The 22,550-nt window shown below is 39.3% G+C and overlaps 1 protein-coding gene across 2 annotated transcripts in view; it reads right to left on the bottom strand.

The window, feature by feature from the left end:
* Positions 1-22,550, bottom strand: part of kdm5ba (lysine (K)-specific demethylase 5Ba) — a 174,395-nt gene that overhangs the window by 77,519 nt on the left and 74,326 nt on the right. For both annotated transcript variants that reach the window (XM_048611957.1, XM_048611958.1), the window contains exons 12-14: positions 19,726-19,888; positions 9,759-9,878; positions 8,895-9,089 (exon numbers count right to left, since the gene is read on the bottom strand). In XM_048611957.1, coding sequence (XP_048467914.1) covers positions 8,895-9,089; positions 9,759-9,878; positions 19,726-19,888 — 478 coding nt within the window. The remainder of the gene's footprint in view (positions 1-8,894; positions 9,090-9,758; positions 9,879-19,725; positions 19,889-22,550) is intronic.

Here is a 22,550-nt window from a genome sequence, read left to right as displayed (position 1 = left end):
TATCATCGAGGAATGGCAGATGCAGTTCAGTTTAGATAAATGAGAGATGCTGCATTTTGGAAAAGGCAAATCAGGGCAGGGCTTAATACACTTAATGGTAAGGTCCTGGGGACAGTCACTGAACAGAATGGTATGCTTGCCTTTATCAGTCAGTGCATTGGGCATAGGAGTTGGGAGGACACACTGCGGCTGTACGGGACACTGATTAGGTCACTTTTGGAATACTGCATGCAATTCTGGTCTCCCTGCTATAGGAAGGGTGTTGTGAAACTTGAATGGGTTCAGAAAAGATTTACAAGGAGGTTGCCAGGGTTGGAGGGAATGAGCTATAGGGAGAGGCTGAACAGGGTGGGGCTATTTCCCCTGGAGCAGAGGCTGAGGGGTGACCTCAGAGGTTTATAAAATCATGAGGGGCATGGATAGGGTGAATAGCCAAGGTCTTTTCTCAGGGGGAGGGGAGGGGAGTGGAGGGGGACAAAACTAGATGGCATAGGTTTAAGGTGAGAGGGGAAAGATTTAAAAAGGGACCTATAGGGCAGTTTTTTTCCATACAGAGAGTGGTGCATATATGGAATGACCTGCCTGAGGAAGTGGTGAAGGCTGGTACAATTACAACATTTAAAAGGCATCTGGATGGGTACGTAAATAGGAAGGGTTTAGGAGGGATATGGGCCAAATGCTGACAAATAGGACTAGATTTATTTGGGATATCTGGTCAGCATGGACGAGTCGGACCCAAGGGTCTGTTTCCATGCCTACAGCTCTATGACTCTTAAAAGTTTATCTATCTATTCATTCATTTTCACCCGTGAAACTTTCAAATGTTCCTATACAACCTTAAATGCACCAAAAAATCTTTCTAGAAAAAGATGGAAAAGTAATTCAATATTCACAATTCGTTTTTCTGGTTCAAGAACTCCTCTAAACCAATTCAAATGGGTTAATACCCAGCAGATTAATTTGGGGAATCTCTGGTAAATAATAATAAAAGGAATCTACTTCTTTGTCCCAATTCTGAGAGTATTCATGACAGTATGCTTTAATCATGGATTTGAGTGTGTAATGGTACCTCTCCAAAAATGCCATTTTTGTGCATGATACATAGTTGACTTCAACTGTTTAATATCTAAACTGCTAATTATTTAATGAAAAACTTTAGACTAAGTTAGAACCCTGATCAGATTATACCTTAAATCAGTAGCCCAAAATAAGTTAAGTTTTTAAAAAAAAAAAACTTGTAACATATCCATCTTTACTGTAACTGTTCTGAGGAAGGGTCACGGGACCTGAAACGTTAACTGTTTTCTCCTTCACAGATGCTGCCAGACCTGCTGAGCTTTTCCAGCAACTTTGTTTTTGTTCTACTGTAACTAATTGTCCTTAAAAGGAATTGCTTCTGGCAATTGGGTTGGCACGTACATAATTGTAAGTATGTGCTGGTATCTTGCTTGTGTCTTTGGACACAATCTACTAACTCTAGACTGAATGGTTCTTCAAAATTGCTAAAAGTATCAAAATGTGCTGGTTTGATTGAGGTGTTCCTACCATTTGACAAGTTTTACCATTACGTTTATCAAGTCTTGGCCACGTAAAATACCTGCGTTTTCCATATTTCTTTGTGATCTACTATAGGAACTTCATGTGCTGTTCTCCATATGTCCTTACAATATCTGCAGGTGCTCATCTGAATTCAGTTTTCAGTATAATAACATTAACTCCTTCTGTCTTAGGTTCAGTGAGAGCTGTCTGTACTTATTAACTAACACTGGATCTGCTTCCCAAGACTCAATTCATGAAAACACTTCTTTTGAACTACCCTTAATTCTTAAATAGTGTTTCAGCTACCCTAACATCTGCTTGTGATATTATTGCGACTTCTGACAATGGAATTTTGGTTAATGATTGCTCTGGTAACCACACACACATGGAAAAATACCCAAAACCTGTTCCTGCAAACACTCCATTTCTTCAGCCTCAATTGGAGATTCCATGAACAGAGGCAAAGCTTTTACTCCCACCAATTCATTGCCCAGGAGTAAGTCAAATCTATCCACAGGACATTTTCTTAATACCCCAACTACTATTCCAGAGAAGGTCACGCTGCAACTGAATTTTGTACTCTTCTGAACTCCAAGTCCCATCGATTTCCTTCTCAACTTCCAGCATTCTGAAAAAATGCGATCTACCTTGTTGCAATTGAAATAAACATCACAGCCAATTTTCACTTCCACCCTCAGTATTATCAGATCTGAGAAGATTTTGGGGAATTCCCAGCTATCCAATCTTTACCCTGACTACTTGCCTAACTTATTATTTTAGAAGGTAGTGAGTTTCGAAATCTCTCTAAGAGAATAATTTCTCAGAGTGCCATACATTCTTTTAGTTGCTAATGCTGGTATCCACTTAAGAAAACTTTGTTTAACCCTTTCAAATTTAACGCATATTTACCTGGGCTACTTCTTTAAGTTCTGGAACCTTTGCCTATGTGCCTCCGGCAACACTCAAATGCAGCCAATATAGTTTTAGAGTGTTATAATCCAGAAAAACCTCTTCTGGCAGCGAAGCATAAATATCCTGTGCTTCATCTGATAACATACTCAAGGTCAAGTCCCTTTATCCCCCAATTTGTTTGTCTAGCCATTTTCTCAAATGACACGAAGAATACCTCTACACCCTTTTCCTCAAATTTTCATAGGGCCTATGCACGCTTAAGCGCTTCTTTACTGGATCTCAAATTATCGCAAAGATTCTCCCCACCAGAACCTGTAGCAGTTTCTGAAGCCTCCCATTTCAATTGCATCATTGTAAGCTTACATTTACATTCCCTTATTTAATCTTCTCTATGCATTTCTAATTCTAGTTGCCTCCTATCCATTCTTTTCAATTCCATTCCCCTTTATCTCTTTCTGTCCTTCTTTAATATTTTTGGAATTCCATCTCCAGTCTTCTTCCTCCAAACTCTCAAGTTCAAATTGCTTCAACTCTGACTGAATATCACTTAATTCCAATGCTTCACCTCCGGATTACCAAGCCGCTCTTATTTCCTCTAAACCCAAAATTCCATGCTAGTACCTCAAGTATCTCTGCCTGGCAATGCTACCTTCAGTTTACCCATCAAACCAAATCAACCTGATCTCTGAAAGTTGTCTTAAGACTGCCAGGTACAACTTGCAGGAAATCATTGCCATTTGCCATTTTCAGTGCCACGCCTTAAATGCAGTTTAAGACCTGGCATCTTACATCGTTACTATTTCTTACTAATACAACAAATTAGTACAAGTACTCATTACTTGTGTTTCAAATTGACCTATTCCAGATAAGCCCCCAAACCCTGTCCAGCTAGCATGATAGAAATCAAGCTATTTCCAGCGTTATCAAATAAGATTTTCAGAAGTACACAAAAATTCCCCAGTTACCTGCTTTCTAGACCCATGTTGACAGAAAGCATAGTTTTTGTATTTAAACATTGTTACAGAGTAAATAGACTCTAGCTACAGGTAAACAGTTTTTATTGTCAGTACATAGCTAATTAGAACTACTCCCTTATAAACTTCCATTACATACAATGCACAGAGAGGGATAAAAGACATGAGGGATACGAACGGAGTGATCAGTGGGAAAGCAATTTAATGATCATTGTTCACAAGGCCTGTTGAATTGCTTGTTATGATTCTTGCACTGGTCAGAATACTGCTTCTTGGTTATCCTTCTCTGGATGCTTCCACTAGTTTGCAAAAGGTACAGTGTGGCTACCTCACTTATAAAAAGGTCTCTGACTTGTGGTTGGTTGGCTCACCTAGCTGGTTTGTTGCTCTGCAGACGTTTCATTATCCTGCTGGTAATTTTAAAAAAATGCAATAATCCTCCAGCCACCCTTGATTCTTCTTTTTTTTTTTTTTTTTTTTTTTTTACAAGAACAGCTCTTCATTCATTTCTTTCCTGTTTGTCTGATGTAGCGTTAGTCACAGTCTCTGCAGGGAATCTTGTATATGACATTTTGTCCTCCGAAGATTCCCTGCAGAGACTGTGACTAACACTACATCAGACAAACAGGAAAGAAATTAACCACAAGGGTACACGAACATCATTTGGCTACAAAAAGACATGACCAATACTCATTCATCTATATCCACATGGATAAGGAGAACCACCAATTCGACTGGAACAACACCTAGATCCTGGGACAAGCAAAGCAGAGACAAGCACGGGAATTCCTAGAAGCCTGGTACTCCACAACGAAAGCCATGAACAAACACACAGAGCTAGACCCCATATACACTTCACTGCGAAGGAAAACTGGAAGTGAGGTAATCCAGCTCAACGGACTCCAGAGTTTAAATAACAGGCGGGAAAACACAACGGTGCTTCATTGGAGGTTGCACTGATGACGTTACCCAGCAGGGTAATGAAACGTCTGCGGAACAACGAACCAGCTTGGTGAGCCAACCAACCACAACATCCACAACCTGAGCTACAAATCTACTCAAACCTTAGAGGTCTCTGACTTATTAACGAAAGTCACAAGTTACAGGAACTGCTGAACAAAAAAGCAAACCGTTTCTTTGGGCTCAAAGTAACTTACTGCAGTGAACAGAGAGCACATTTCTGGTAGCTAAATAGCTTCCCTGTATCGTGTTCACAGCCCCACTGTTGTTTCAGTTGCTCAAGAACTAATCACATGGTTGTTGATAGGCAGTAGGCCGTTGTCCATTGTCTTTGATAACTTGTCACTAGGCAACAGACTAATCAACTTTCAGTTGCCAACCAAAACTCCGTCTACATGTAATCCCTCAATCAATTACCGGTTGAACAAGCAGCTGCGGAAAAGACGGTTACTATGAGTATCAGCTTGCATTTAAAAAATGCAATAATCCTCCAGCCACCCTTGATTCTTTTTTTTTACAAGAACAGCTCTTCATTCATTTTAGCCCAGAATTAAACATACAGAAAATTAAAAATGGGTCGTTATATTGTAAAAGTCCATTTGGTTCACTTGGTCGTAGGGCCAACAATAACCTTCCCTCCAAAAGGTGAGAAGTAGAGATGATTGCACAATGTTCAGCATCATTCACAACTCCCCAGATACTGACAAAGTCCATGTGCAAGTGTACAATATCTAGGCTTGGGCTGGAAAATTGCAAGTAACATTCACACCACACAAATGCCAAGCAATTACCATCTCCAACAGAAGAAAATTCACCAACATTCAATGGTGTTATTATCACTGAATCCCCCACTGTTAACATGCTGGGGGTTATATGAACCTGAAACTCAACAGAACTCACCATTTAAATAATGGCTAAAAGCACAGGCCAGAGGCTAGGAATACTGCAGTCAGTAACAACTCCTGACTTCCCAAAGCCTGTACACCATCTATAAAGGTACAAATCAGGAGGGTGATGGAATACTTGCCTGGATGAGTACAGCTCCAAAAACATAAGCTCAACGTCCAAAACAGCCTTTTGTTTGGCTACACATCCACAAACATCCATTTCCTGCTCCAGTAATACACAAGTAGCAGCGGTGTGCATCATCTACAGGATGGATGGCATTGATTGCCAAAACACCCCCGAAGCAGCCAACTTGATTGGGACCATACCCACAAAAATCCACTTCCTCCACCCCAGATACTCAGTAGCAGCAGTGTGTACTATTTACAAGATACATTGCAGAAATTCACCAAAGATCCTGAGACAGCACTTTCCAAGCCCACAACCACTTCCAGCTGGAATGACGAGGTTAGCAGACACATAGGAACACTACCACCTGCAAGATCTTCTCCAAGCACTCACCATCCTGACTTGGAAATATATTGCTGTTTCTTTAGCATCACCTGGTCAAAATGCTGGAACTCCTTTCCTAATGACATTGTGGGTCTACCTTCAGCACGTGGACAGCAGCAGTTCAAGGCAGCAGATCACCACCACTTTCTCAAGGGCAACTAGAGATGGGCAATAAATGTTGTCCCAGCCAACCACTCCCAAATGAAAAAAAATCTTTTGGGTAAGGAAATCTGCCATCTTACCAGTGTCCAGCTTACAAGTGACTTCAGATCCACAACAACGCAGTTCACTCTTAACTGCCCTCTAAACAGTTCGGGATGAGCAACAAATGCTGCCCTAGCCAGCAATGTTCATATCCCACGAACAAATAAAAACTTTAATTGACAGCAGACGTACACCTACAGCGTGTGAAGTAAACAGGCTAAAATACTCCACAGATTCGGTGTAAGAAGGATCAGAATGATGTTAAAAGAACTTGATAGATTATGCTTCAATAATGCAGGGCAGTGGAGAGTCCACATCTGATGTTCTGTGCATTCTATTAGACATCTTACTTCAGGAAGATGTAAATGCATTGGAGCCAACTCAAAGATTTATTCGACTAAAATCTGAAATAGGTAGGTTGTCTTATGAGGAAAGGTTGGGCAGCTTCAGCTGGTATCTGTTGGAGTTTAGAACACTAAGATGAAGCTTGACTCAAGCACAGGATCCTGATGGGTCTTGACAGAGTAGATGTGGAGAGGATGTTCCTTATGGGAGAATCTAAACTTTGGTGTCACTGTTTAATAATTGGGCATCATTCTTTTAAAACAGCAATGACGTAAAATTTCCTTCTCTCAGAGTGGTGAGACTCAAGTTCTGCTTCCACCATTTTTTCAGGAAGTATCCTTGAAAATTTTTAAGACAGCGCTGGTTAGATTCTTACCAAGTATAGGGGTGAAAAGTTATCAGGGATAGGCAGGAATACAGATTAGTCACACTCTGATTGAATGACAGTGCAGGCTCAAGGGGTTGAATTGTTTCTCCTGCTCCAGATTTGTATGCGCGTATGCTGTATATAGTCTGTTGAATCTCCTAACCGGTCATAATCTTTGTGGAGTTAGACACTTTTTCTTGTAACTTTATACAGTCAGTAACTTTAGCCACAGATGGTGTATCCTTCCCCTACAGTTGTTCTTTCTCATGGGAAAAAGTCTTTACAGTGCTTTATGAAATATCTCCTTATATATCTGTCACTACAACTCTACTGATCTAATTTTCTTTCAGCCAATTCTATCTTCACACCCTCATTATTGTCCTTATTTAAATTTATATCACTAGTCTTAGACTCACTTCTCACTCTCTTAAATGGAATACAAAGTTCACTGTTAATAATCCTTATCATCTGGGGTGCCATTACAATGAGCGAACTAATTCATGCCATCTCATTACACATTACTAGAACTATGTAGCCTGCCCTCTGGTTAGCTCCACAACATGCTACTCAAAACAACTGGTTCAAAAACACTACGAACTTATAGACTGCCATTAACCACCTCATTCACCCAATGTAGATTAAAATCACCCATGATTACTTCTCAAACCCAATATTTCTTCCTGTATACCAGAGCCTACAGTGTTGTTACTGTTTGGGACCTACAAGTTCATTACGCATTTTTAAAAAATCTCTACCCAAACAAACTTCATATCTCAATCTTTAGAAAGAAGGTCATCTCTCACCATGTTATCCCAATTAATCATCTTTATCACCTTCTTCTTACCTTCTTGTTCTTCCAAATTGTCATGTACCTCAAATATAGTCATCTTGCAATCACGTCTGTTGTTGCTATCAGATGAAAACATTTATTTCTAAATCGAGCTCACAATTCAACTGTTCCATTATGTATGAGCATTGTATTTCAATACTTTTATTTACTTTTTATTATTTTTGCATCCTGTAGCATCATTGCTGGTGCACTCTTACATTTGAAAGCTGTCCTTTCCTGCCACGCATCTATTATCACGTTGCTCAGTTGCATTTGTCTCATCTTCTCTCTTCAATTTATTACATCTTCCCTCACTTGATCCCTTGCACCACTAACTTGTTTTAAAACCTCTTTGTATCACCCTAGCTATAGAAGATTTGTCAGAACACTGATCTAAAATTGTTCAGATGATAACTATTTCCCAGCAGCATAGCCACAGCATTCCACAGAACTGGTGGCAGCACCCCATCTGATCAAATAAAACTAAAATACTGTAGACATAAAAGCAAGTGCTGCAGGAACTTTGACCTGGCAGTATCTATGGACAGAAGCAGAGTTAAGATCACAAGTTCAATGACTACTTAAGCAAATAAATACCATAAATTTCTCAGCTCTGAATAATTCTGTGCAAGGGTCATAGGACTCAAAATATTAACTTAGTTTGTCTCCAGATACTGCCAGACCTGCTCAGTTTCTTCAGCACTTTCTGTTTTTACCCAAAGTATCAAAACTCATCTTCACCAGCCTTTGGCCAAGCATTCACTTTTCCAATTGTATTTACTCTCTGCCACTTTGCACACGGCTCAAGTAATAGTCCAAAAATTAATATCATCTTTGAGGTTCTGTTTCTAAATTTAGCTCTCAGCTTCTCGTATGTTCAAAACAGAAGTTCTTTCCTAGTCCTATGTAATTGGCATTTAGATGAAAAACAACAACTGGATACCCCCCCTTAAACTTTCATTTCCTCTCCTGCCCAGCACAAATATCCTGAACCCTAACATCTGACATTTAGAGATTGGGGCGAAGACCTAAAAAGTAAAACGTGATGATTTTGTATTTCATATACGTCGGCAAGTAGTGAACCATAGTACACTAGTGAGGGCACAAGTATAACTAAGTGGGCATTTGCGTAGGGATAGGAGCTTTGCACAAGATGGCCTTAACGGGTGCTCTGCCATGTAGCACAGGTAGTATATGGCAGAGCACCAATGAGCATTTGAGCTTGCCGGTGACAAACAATAGGGACTCAGCCTGAAGACTAAGATAATTAACAGGCGTAAACAATGGTGAAGTGAAGATGAATAATCTTTGATGGAAAGTATTATTAAAGGGCATTTTGTACACAAATAATTTCTGCGGCACTCACCATTTTGCGAACAGCTTCCCGCAATTTCTTCTCTTCCTCTATCATAATGATCATATCCTTATAGACAGCAGATGCTAAAGCTACATCCAGATCCTTAGACTTGGATGCCATCTTACAAATCATTTCATCGTGAGAGAAAACACAGTAACGATTCAGAAGACGATAATGTTCCACACACTGTCGGCCCATTGGTAGCTGCAAGACGAAGACATTTAGCAAACAGGACATATTTTTTAAAACGTAATTTGAGAATGCATTTTTAGAGTTCTATTGACAAAGGTAGAAGTGAGGACAAAGTTTTGGGCCACAGGTTGATGTTCACCATAAATATTAACATCTGCTGACTCCAAAGCATTTCTGCTTGTAATTTTGTAAACTAACCTTTCCTTGGTATGGTAACAAATATATTCAATTTAGTTATGGATCAAGATTTTGAAATATAAATTACCTTTTCCATAGGAAGATTCAGAGAGTCTTGCTTTGCATTTCATAGAATGCCAGCACTGTGGAAGCTGGCCATTCAGCCCATCGAGTCCACACTGACCCTCCAAAAAGCATCACACCCAGACCCTCCCCCTTACCCTATCCCTGTGACCCTGCATTTCCCATGGCTAACTCACTGAGCCTGCTCATCCCTGGACACGTTGGGCAATCTAGCACGGCCAACCCACCTAACCTGCACATCTTTGGACTATGGGAAGAAATCCATGCAAACATGGGGAGAATGTGTAAACTCCACACAGACAGTTGCCCGAAACTGGAATCGAACCTGGGTCCCTGGTGCTGTGAGGCAGCAGTACTAACCACTGAGTCACTGTGCTGCCCCAAATTTCCTCCATACATGCACCAAAAATTTGCACTTACCCAGTCCATCGTGCAGAAATTCACAGCTTCAGCAAAGTTGAAGCCCTGGTTAAAACCACTGTGATAGGCTCTGGGGAACGTGATGACAAACTCTCCTGCACACTGGTTAGTTCTATAAACCTGCAGTGAGAAAAGAAATTTAATCAATTTCAACAGACTGCAATCAACACTGAGGACAGTGCAAACCTGATTTATGCGTACAATTTTTTCAGTTAATGCTCTTTACAGAAGTAATTTCTGAAACAAATATTTGATAAATTAAAGCAGAATATGTATGAGAAAGTTAAAGGGATAATGTTTTCCACTAAATGTTGCAAAACTGAAAATTGTTCCACTACAGTATCAATTCAGCTTGATAAATTCAGTTTCAGACAAAAATTTCAGAAATTATTTGAACAGCCACAAACATATTCTGGCAATTAGTCAAGTATTTAACACAACACAGGACTACTTTATGGTTGGTACTCTGATGTTAACTTCTATCAATAATGTTATAAGTCACATTTACACATTTCTGAAATAAATTTACCAATAGCTCAGACTACCTTATAGTGCCAAATCCGCCTCCATCCCCTCCACCACCAAAGGGATTTTAAATTTTTCAAGTTTTCCTGTCTTTTTCAGAATAACTATGGTAATGAAACAAAACCGGAAGTTGTACAACACTTTATTTGCTATTACTAAGAAAATAATTATTCTGAACAGACATGTGTTATTGCTCAGAGTATCTCCTGGGAGTCAAAAGTTGCACCTATTTTAAAGTAAACCAAAGTAGTGAATCCTGACTTAATACTTAGAATAAGGGAGAACAGGGAGGTGATATTAAATACTTCCCCAGGTCTAGTTACTTAAATAGTAAAGTCATCTGCTAGCAACAAGCAATTGATCTTCAATTGATAGGCTGCTCAGTTCCTAATTATTAATTCTATTTTGAATAAATGTGCAATTTGGCTTTTTCCATACATTAGATAAAAAGTTGGTCAGCAGCAACATTGTATTGTGAAAGAAAGGAATCCTATCTGGCACCCGCCTTTCCTTTGCTCATGTTGATGTTCTGTATTATAATCACACAGACCTTATTCCAGTTCAACTCTCAATCTGCTGATTTGCGAGTGAAACACTATCCACCCATGTAAAATCTTTATTCAGTTCCATCATATAGACTTTCAATTTGTTTTTAAACTGAAACTGTACACAATTGTCAGGCAGATTTGTTCAGCAATTTTTCCAATGTTCCCTTTGTCACATTGACCATCTCTGCACAATTATCATTTTATTGGCAATGTAGTGATCACAGCAGGAAATGACTGACAAGCAGCATCTTAGTTAGTTGTCACCGTAGCATATTTAATGATTGGCACACCAGATGCCCAATCATTCAAAGTTTAGCCTTGGCCAGTGTTCTGTCAGCAAGCTATGAAATAAATAAACCAAAAACTTAAATAATGCAAGTTATTTTTATTTGTAGAACTGACTGGGAATTTTTAATTCTGTTAATGAAATATATCTGAAAAAAAAAACTAGTAACAACCAAGAAATTACCAATGTGTAATCAAAACCCAGGTTGACTAATGTTCTTTCATGAAATCCGTCATTCATACTCAGGCTGGCCCACATGTAAATTCAGATCAAAAACAATGCATTTCATCCTTAAATACCTTCAAAAAGTTCAGCAAGACACTCAACTGCATTCCAGAATGTGGCTCACCATAATCTCCAAGAGAATTTAGAATGGGCAAGAAATGCAGTATAGGTAGATGGCAGCCACACAGACTCAAAAGCAAGTGCCAGGATAGCTATAAAATGCTAATTTGCAAATTAACTACAGAGAAAGACAAAATGCAAAGCAAAAGCACATTAGAAATGGGGGAAATTCAAAAATATCTTTATTAAGAGCTGAATATGAATAGAAAAAGTGAGAAGCAGTGGAAAGGAAGATTAGTAGACAAGTGGAAGGACAGGCTTATGCACACACATACACAGCAAATGTTTACAAAAGTCAAAATACAAGTGAGAGAGGAATACACTTCCTTAGAATGTGAGGGACATTTGAAATATAGAGCAGCTCACAAATCTATTTACTGCACCAAAACCACGTTACAAACAGATATTAATACTGTATTTTACTGACACATTTAAGGCTACTTTCAAGGAGTTAAAAAATTACCATGCTTGCCAATACTGCCTTATATTTCAAACTACTGAAATAGTAGCTGGGCTGATAAATATTATTGATCTGTTACAAAGTAGACCAGTTTACAAAAAAAAACTGATTTATTCTTTAAATAAAAAGACTGCAGTCATTCATGAATGTGTATGCAAATTAATGTTGCACCTGCTAGGTGTTACTTCTGCTCTGGTTATCAAGAGGAGGAGGGACAAAGCAGGCATTTAGTATGAGATGGAAATTTTCCAATATTTTATCTCAATACACAAAAACCACTATACAATTCATTATTAGAATGAATAAACAAGAGACTGTCCAAATGTTAGTAGTACACAATTAGTCAGATTAAGGCAGCAAGTACCACAGTTGACGAGTGATCTACAAGGTTAACAGGTTATACAAACTGATCAAAAACTGGTAGAAATAGATGGCAAAGGGTACATGGAGATGGAACTTGCAAGGTAACCAGGTCTGCTTGGGATCAGTCCCAGTTCAGTTACTGGTTACAGTATGCCAAATTATGTTTGAAAGGTAGACAAGAAAGTAGCTTCACAGTTTTGTTTATTATTAGGCTAACTTGAGAAGGACGAGTAGAAAGGAACAAGCAGAAAAGAGAGCTGCTGAGGGATGGGCAAAATGTTGGCATAGCCAGCAAAACCCACATCCTAAGAAAAAACTAGCCACACACTTAGCCAAGTTGTTTTAACACAGTTACAAATACATTTACACAGCGTCCTGTCAACAAGCACAAAAAAGGATAAACCCAATTCATCTAATTGCCAGAAATAGTAAGAACTGCCAATGCTGGAGTCAGAGATAACAGTGTGAAGCTGGAGGAACACAGGAGGTCAGGCAGCATCAGAGGAGCAGGAAAGTTGACGTTTCAGGTTTTTTCTGAGGAAGGGTCCCGAACCGAAACATCAGTTTTCTTGCTCCTCTGATGCTGCCTGACCTGCGTTCCTCCAGCTCCACACTTATCAGCTGATTGCCACCTCATCATCCTAGTTTTGATCAAAGTCAGTGCCATCAACAAAGCAACTAAAATAAACACTTACTCCACAAGAAATTGCTCACCAATGGCCCAGACAGAACTAAACTTGCACTTGGCCTCAGACTCAGAATCAGGGGGAAAATAAAACACTGAATTCTAGAGATGGAGTAATAGTGACAATTCTTTGGCACCAAGGTAATATATGGATGAGTGAAACATCAAGAAACTCTAGCAAAAAAGTGAAGACAATGGGGAAAAACACTCCCAAGTTGGGAGTCATTCGAAAATGAAGCATGATTGTTGTGCTTGTTGGAGGCCATTCATCTCAGCCACAGCACATCTGCTGCAGAAATTCCTCAGAGTAGCATCCTAGTTCCAACAATTTTCATCTGCTTCCTCAAATATCTTCTCTTCATTTTAAGGTCAGAAACAAGATGTTTGCTGATGATTGTATAGTGTTGAGTATCATTCACATCTTCTCACATAACGAAGTAACCTATGCCCATCTGCAGTAAGACCTCAATTACATTCAGCTGATACATGGGAAATAACAATTACACAATAATTATGCAGCACAAAGTAATGATCACCTCCAATATGCAAGAATCCAATCATTCCCTCTTTACATTCAATGACATTACCATCATGAAATTTGCCACCATCAACATGCTGGAACAATACCAGCTACCAGAACCTTAACTGAACCAGCCAGGTAAATACTGTTGTCAGAGGCTGAGAATGTTGCAGCCAGTAGCTCACCACCTGTCCAGCATTTACAAGGCAACAAGCCAGGAATATAATTGAATAATTGCCTGGATGAATGCAACCAAGAAAAGCTGGTAACTTTGGTGTTAATGTAGGAGAATCAATAGCTGGAAATGATCTGGTTATGAAGGCATTGACAACAAAAAACATTATCAACAGTGTCACTGGTCCAAAAAACAAATAATGATAAAGACACTGAGACTGTCAGTGATTAGCAAATGCATGTGTCATTTTAATGAAGCTATTTCAGTGATAGAAACCAGATTTTTAAGTTATACACACGGGGCAACAGGAAAGACAAGTACAGACTTGCGTGATGACTATACTTCTAAGAAATTTCAGGAAAAGAAAGCTGGAGGTATGGCTTTCATTTACCAGGATAGATGAGTTCAAGAGTTTTTTTTTTGAGGAAGGGCACAGCCTGGACTAATTCTCCAGAGACCAGAGTTCAAATCCCACCATAGTAGCTAAGGGTATTTGAATTAATTTAATGAATAACCCTGGAATGAAAAAAAAAATCTGATCAGTAATCATGATCTTGAAGCTACAGAATTGTGGTTAAAAAACCCATCTGATTCCTTAATGTTCTTCCTAGGAGGAAATCGGGACCTTATGCAGTTAACTCTACGATGTGAGATAACCACTTAATTGGTAGAAGAGTCAAATAAGCACTTTGGATATACCCACAACAAAAATAAATCTTGATTACATGATTTGAAAATGCAGATCACCACTTGCACAGGGCAATTAGGAATGGGTAATAAAATGCTGACACCACACCCCAAGAACAAATTTTTAATAAATGGGTAGATGGGAGGGCCAAACATCTGACAAGGAATCACTGACATTAGGATTTATTGAAGTGGATATACAGCCATGGCAAAAAAGGCAAGTCTTCTGGACAAGGTGAGCTCACAGAAGGCAAAGGCACACGGACACATTTATTCAACTGGGGGCGGGGAGAAAGAGGAGCGCTTTATACTTGAAGATAAACACACAGGAGACAGCAGTGGACTGCTGGTAGTGGATAAAAGAAGTCAGAGGTTAATCATAGACATGGAGCTGTCAATGGCTTGGTAAAGCAAAACAAGACCGGGTCTGATGTCAATAAATGGCGAAATGGCGTCTCAGTGACATCATCAAGATGGTGGCGAAGTAGAGCTCCAAATCTGGAGCTTGTCCGCTCTGACTACTTTTCTTTTTCTTTTACCTCTTGTCCTGAGATCGGACAGCAGCGGTGGGGGTGAGAGAGATCCCAGCGCTGACCTCATGGCGGCAGTGAGTGAGTCCAGTGTGGACCTTGAGGCAGCAGCGAGTGAGCCCTTACTTTTCCAGGGCGAGCACAGGACCTTGTATCGGAATCGGTGGAGGTGACATTGGAAAGGTAGGCCCAGTGGTGAAAGATGGCACCTGAGGATTGGCAACTTCGTCAGTTGGGTCCAGCACTGGCAGTGAAGCGGTGGCAGAAGGGCATCATGGCAACATTGACAAAAGGTAGGCCCAGCAGTGAGAGATGCGACTGATATTGGTGGGTCCAGCACAGACAGCAGCAAGGCAGCGGAGGAAGAGCATCAGCCCAGTGGCGAAAGATGACACCTGGGAGTGGTGACTTCAACGTTGGTTGGCAGTGAGGCTGTGGAGGGGGAGATGGCAGCGCAGGCATCATTGATGGTGAGCTGGATCAGGTCTGATGGCGTCTCTAACGATATCGTTTTTTTCTTATTCTTAGACTGTTCAAAATGGCACCAGATCATGTGACAGTGAAAAAGCTTTTCACAATGTTTATTTTTCTCATTTTAAATGACACATAATTCATATTCACAAAAAAAAAATTGGCAGGTGTACGCAGGATATGCTCAAGGGAGCAAAGTTCATGAGGAAGAGGAATAATTCCCAGAATGGGAGAGAGTAAAGGCTATACCAGGAATTACAACATTAAAGATGAAGCTGAAGGAGCACCTAAGATAATCAACAGCTGTATATTATTGTGGCAACTGGAACAGTCAGTTGCAACTGCACCTGGGAGAGACTGTATTCCAAGGGCAAATGCAGAAAGTGGGACTGGCATAAAGTCTAGTGCAAAGTACAGACAGCTGTGAAGACCAACAGCATTAACTGATCTTTAGATAGCAAGTGTGAGGCAGAGGTGCCATGTACAAGGATAAAAGCTGATATGAAGATAACAATTAAAGAAAGATAGTTGGGCATGAAATCAGAGAAGATCACTTTCAAAGATCAAGGAGTTTCTTCATGGAGATTGAAGATTCTGAAGGAGGAGTATGGAAGGTTAAAATCACAAATTCTACTCAAAGGCAACAATTCACACTCAAAATGTAGATAACTTGAGGGTTTAAAGCAGTAGAATGAAGGAACAAAGGATAAGTAATCGGTGGGGTTGGGGTGTTTTGTGGAAGGCATCATATTATGTGATCAGTGATCGATGGGTCGATGTGGCTCATCATGCCACCACGGTTTTGAAAGGGTAGGTGAAGTAAACATAAAAAGGCAGGAAGTGATGATGTCATCATCTGGAATACAAATTTCTGTCAAATTAATAATATCATCCACAATGAAGGTCATGGCCAATGATGACGCTAAAAAACAGACAACTGTAGAAGAACATGAGAAGATGACTCTCGATTCACTGTCATTGTCCAAAGAGACAGGGATAGGTGAAACGATCGGAACAGGAAGGATTTTAGCAAGAACAACCTCCTTTGGACCTGGTGGGCACAAAGATTAGGAAGAAGGGCCAATAGAACAGCTAGCATTACTTTCTTAATTAGGTAGCAAAAGATGCCTCCTACTGCAAAGGCGATTCAAATTTGTAATATATTTGGAGAGCAGGCAGAGTAGTAGTGATGGATTGGAATAGGCATTGATAGCTAATCTCAACAATAGAAAAAACAAAGAACACGATGGACAAAATCGAGAGAACACAAGGACAATCAAAGGAAGCAAAACAGAAGGTGGTACAGGCTCATGTTTAGGCAAAAATAGTGCCATTAGAGGAGATTCAGATTACACACATGCTAATGATTAAAAGAGCTTTGTCTTGTTTGTAGATAGGGAGATACTGAGATAACACAGATTTCAAACTCCTGTGGTGGGGTGAAATAGAATTCTATACACAGTGGAGTCACATCTTAAAGCATCAATGAACCAATAATGAGGTATGGAGGGAGACTGAATAGAGTTGCTGTTTGAGGGGCATTATATCTGACAACTATCAATAACTTTATAAAGAGGAAGGAAGAACACATGGAATGAAAAATGCCTTCCACTGGGAAGTTCACATCAACAAAATTCAAGCAAACTGGATAAGTGTCCGTAGTGATTAGTTGGTGCATAGTGTGAAGATCCTCATAGAAACTGCAATCAATGGACAGGCAGCAGTTGTATTTCTTGGTGCCCTACATTCACATGCTTCCAAGTTAAACAGAACTACTAAATTCTAAGGATAATGTTGAAATATTGCATAAAAGGCTTTAATTTGGAAGCAAAAATAAGTACGATTGTGAACTATTGTACACAACTGAGACATGACCTTTCCCTAATAAGAGACCAGCATTTCAACATCATCATTAGGGATCCATCAAATCCACTATCAATTCAGGAACTCCAATGGTATACAAAGCTGGTCTGAATAGACATTGAACAAATTATATATTGTACTTTTAAAAGCAAAGGGCACAAGAAACAACAGTTTCCCTACCTGTGGCAGAGGTTCAAGTCCCATCTGCTCCAGAGTGTGCCATAACATGCCTGTACAGGTTGATTGAAAATATCTAATTTGTTCAATAAATCTCAAGATCTGGCCATCTTTCAACAACAACTTGGGGGTATGACACATCTTCAAATTATCCGAGTACACAGTTTTAAAATTCAAGATTGAATACAGCAAAGACATTTGTCCAAAATGAGTGCTGCACAAATGGATGCAGAAATGCAAGTGATCAAATTTCATACCTACTCTCCACTGTTTCAGCCTTTTGATTACCGTGTACCTGGAGACAACCAAATGCTTAAGGAAAGTTTTGCCGTCAAACATATGTTTAAACGCAAGGGTTGGGAAGATACTTTCATTCAGAAACATACCCATTTCTATTTATTTGGATAATGGATAACTTATGCAGCAATATCAAAAGACCTTTTTAAGTCTCAAATATTAGCTGTCCTTCAATATAAGTGGATATTAAAGTTTCAATATATAGTATCTACTAGTTTTATAGATTATTCTATATTGTGAGCTCCAGCCAGGAGGTGGTCCACAATATTTCAACATGTTAGGAAATGAGGCAACGCAAAAGATTAAATCAAGTATCAGGTGACAACTATGTTACAAAAGCTTTAGCAGAAGCCCCAAAAAGGTTACAGACGAATTTATTCACAGGTATTTCAGAAAAATGAAATACTAACTACAGCCTGCTCTAAGCCACATGTGAAGGTTCTGAGGAAGGGTCATTGGACCCGAAATGTTAACTCGGAATTTTTTCTTCAGAGATGCTGCCAGATCTGCTGAGCTTTTCCAGCAACTTCTGTTTTGTTCCTGATTTACAACATCCGCAGTTCTTTTGGTTTTTATTTTGTGAAGATTAATACTTTGCCAAAATAAAGAGACTACAACATGCTATAAAATAAGATGCTAGTTATCAGATTATTTCAAAACAAAGTTAATATTTATTAAAAATAAGTGATCCAAACATTGGAAATTCACTTTGTACTATAGGCTGCTTTAAAAAAAGTTAACTTATTGTGCAATATTTGTATCGCCTCTAGATAGGTCAAAAATACTGAAATTTCTGTTGTTTCTTTGCTCAAGTGCCAGACTGCATTACTGTACAGCTCTGAACTGGGCTGTTTTGCAACTGAGCACAAGGTCTCTTGAGATGAAGTGGGATGTAGCTTCAACTATTTAATTGATGGATCTTAATCTTGAAGGATACAAACTTCAAAACATCCTTGCATATAGAAAAGGTAAGATTATACATCAAAAATTGAAATCATGCTATTTCAATTTTGCTGCACTTCAATCAGTTACTGACAAAACTGAACATTGTTCAATCCAAACTTTCAAGGATGGCAACACCAAAGCTGAATTAGGGTAAATAGAGCAAATTTGGAGTGCAAAGAAATTAGACACTAAAGAGCAAACCAGTGCAAAAGCAGAGTCCAAAGGGACAAACGTATTTCATTTTAAAGCAGCATATAGGAGAAGACAAGAGACTTAACATTTAATAAGTCCTTTTCAAGCCTTCAGGGTGTCCCAAACCACTTCACAACCAATTAAATATTTCTGAAACAGGTCACTTAATACAGTGAGTACATTTGGAAAATGAAACTCATTTAGAGATGGGTCAAAAAAGCACCTGAACAACATGTAGAATGCAGCTCAGATAATTTCAGGTATTTTTTCCACGACTCAAACACAGTCAAACAAAGGTACAGCAAAAAAATTCTTGTCTTTCATTTCATAATATACTGGTGGAAAACGTTTAAAAAATCTTAATTTTATTAAAAATGAAATGTGAGTATTATAGCTTTACTGTTGAATATTGCCACTATTTGGGGTTGGAGTGGAAAAAAAAGGATGTGCAAAATAATCCTAAGTACTGTAGGAACGACATCTTTGTTAACCACAAAGAAATACTATAGTAATGTATAAAGGGAGTGTTAATTCAGTCAGGTTATTTACTCTGCTAAAAGAATAAATTATGCATGGCAAGTACTGCAATGAAAATTATCCAACATATTTTATTCAATGGATATAAAAATATACTGTAATATTCAATAACTCTCAAAAGAAGTTGCCAACTTTTCTCAACTTTACTGGGATTTTCCAACACCATGGCTTGTTTTTTTTTCAAAAAAATCCTCTAATGTCATACTCCTCAAACAAATAAGTCCATGTTGTAAATCCATTTTTTAAAGCTTTACACTAAATGGACAATGCTAGGTGCATTACTGGTAATCCCTCATTAAAATATAAAATCTAAAGTTTGAAATCAGGGCCTCGGGGCTCCAAGGAGATCTGCAATACGTACTGGCACTCCGTGAGCCATCAGAGTGTTAGGGTTCATGATGGTGACCAGCTGATGCAGAAGGTCAGGCTGGGATTCAAACAGCTCAGGCGCCAGTCTCTTCATAACATTCTCCAGCTGTTCTGCCACGTATGCTGGTGCTCCATACCATGTCTTAGGTTCTCCCCTAATTAGTTTTAAAAGAAAGTTAGAATCCATGAACTTGAGATTATCAAGCACTGTTTATGGAAATCTGATCAAAGCTACATAAGCAAGCTCTACCAGGAGTATTTTATTAAATAACTGACAGGTGGCAGTAGGTATAAAAAAAATTTTCTAAGAGCAACGTATAATTTCCATCCTTTGTTCACAACACTAGCTATATCTACGAGCGCACCCAGTTTGGCCCATGGCCAAAAATAGTAAAAAAATCTGTAATATACAGTTGTCAATATCTGTAAAGATAAGTGATAAGGCAGTGGTACAGGCAGAGCCCTTCAGAACTGCAAACTGAAAAAACAAATAATCATTATTAAAAAATCAGAAAAAAGGGATACAAGAGAACAGAAATGCTTATCAAGAAAGGCAAACATTTAGAGGTTACTCAGTCTGACACATCAAACATTCATGTGTGATCGGAAAAACAATCTTTCTCACAGCAATTTTTTCTGATTTCAGTAATGAGTTATTTTCTTTTCCAACTCTCATGGCTTCTGCCTTTAGGGTGCATTTCTATTATGTATTTATAATTCAGGATTATACTAGCTCAAGATCTGCAAACGTATTGGAGCAATAAATCAACAGGCCTCGGAATATCAGTGAGCAAAGACACATCAAGCTACAGCAAAGGAAGCAAGTCAACAGTCAGTTCAGCTATGTTGAGTGTCAAGAGTAAGGAAAGTCTGGATGGTCTTTACTTTAAATACTAGGAGTGTAATAGGTAGGACTGATAAGTTCATGGCATGGATTGACAGTTGGAAGTACGATTACTGCTGCCATCACAGAAACATAGTTGAGGGAAGGCTGGACTGGCAACTCAACATTCCGGGTATAAGATCTTTAGGTAAGACAGAGGAGGGTGTAAAAAGGGTGGTAGTGTAGCACTATTGATTAATCAGTCATATACCGCAAAAAGGACAGATGATATTTCAGAAGGTCCTCAAATAAGGTTTTGTGGGTAGAATTTAGGAATCTTAAGTTGGCAGCCACTTTGCTGGGAGCGTACTATAGGCCCTCAAAGAATCAGCAGGAAGTAGACGAACAAATACACAGACAGTTCACAGAGGCGTATTACTATAATATTCGGATGATTATACTGGATTTCAACTTTCCCAATATAAATTTGAATAGTCATACTGTTGGAGGGTTAAGGGTTTAGAGGCGTGGATTTCCTGAAACGTATCCAGGTGAGTTTTTTGTATCAATATGTAGAAGGCCCAACAAGGGATAGCACAGTGCTGGATCTGGTTCTGGGGAAAGAAGCTGGGCAAATATTTGATGTGGCAGTGGAAGAACATTTTAGCAATATAGCAACCAAAATATACTAAAGTTCCAATTTGTTCTGGACAAGAAAAAGATGGCCTGTAAAAGATGGCTGTAGATTTTTGGGGCGAGGGCGTTTATTAAAATAAAACAGGATCTGGCCACAGTTGGCTGGGAATAGCTCCTTGTGGGAAAATCTACAGCAGAGCAGTGGGGGGGAGGGGGGCATTCAAAAGATCCAACATGCATCTTTTAGAGGAACTGTAAAAGCAAGAAGTTCAGAGAACCCTATATGTCTAGGAGAGTTCAGGACTGGATGGGGAAGAGAAGGGCTTTAAGCAAATCCAAAGGGAGCAATTCAGCTGCTCTCCTAGAAGAATACAGGAAGTGCAGGAGGGAATACAAGAAAGCAATTTAGAAGGGCAAAAACAGGGCACAAGAAAGGACTTGCAAACAGAATAAGAGAGAACCTTAAGATATTTTATAAAGGGAGCAGGTTAACCAGGGGAAAAGGTAGCACCCATTAGGGACCAAGGAGTCAACCAGCGTGCGAAGCCGCAATATATTGGAAGGGTGTTGATGAATATTTCCCTTCAGTCTTCACTCTGGAAAAGGAGAACATAAGTATGAGATAAAGGAGAACATAAGTATGAGATTCAGGAAAACAGGCTATGAGGAACTTGGACACTTTGACACAGGAAATGGGGATGTTTGGAGGCTCTGCCAGGCTTAAAAATGGACAAGATCCCAAATGAATTGCATCCCAGGCTGTTGTGGGACGTGAGGCAGGAAACTGCAGGGGTTCCGTCCACAAATTTTTAATTCCTCTCTGGCCGTGCAGGAGGTAAGGACTGCTGGAGGAATCTTGGAGACAACTAGTGTGGTTCCACTTTTCAAGAAACAGAAAATTATAGACCAATGAGTCTCACATCAGTGGCAGGGAAGTTACTGGGAGAAAATTCTGAAGGAGCGATAATACACACTGGGAAAGCCATGGAAAGTCATGTCTGACAAATCTGTTAGAATTTTTTGAAAATGTGATCAAGTGTGTAGATGAGGGCAGTTCTATCAATGTGGTTTATATGGATTCTAGCAAAGCTTCTAACAAGGTGCCACATGGGGGGGAACTGAGAAGATTAAAGCACATGGAACGGAGGGAATCTTGGCAAGGTGGATCAGAAATTGGCTCAGTAATAGAACACAAAGGGTAGTGGTAGAAGGCTGTTTGAGTGACTGGTGTCCAGCAGTGTACCATAAGGATCAGTACTGGAACCCTCATTGTTTGTTATAGATGAAAATGTGCAGGGCATGTTAAGCAAATTTGCAGGTGACATCAAGCTTGGTGGAGTGGTTAATAGTGAAGAAGA

The sequence above is a fragment of the Rhincodon typus genome, chromosome 25 (genome assembly GCF_021869965.1).
Source record: "Rhincodon typus isolate 14 chromosome 25, sRhiTyp1.1, whole genome shotgun sequence".
Lineage (NCBI taxonomy): Eukaryota > Metazoa > Chordata > Chondrichthyes > Orectolobiformes > Rhincodontidae > Rhincodon > Rhincodon typus.
This window is presented reverse-complemented; position numbering and strand designations above follow the sequence as displayed.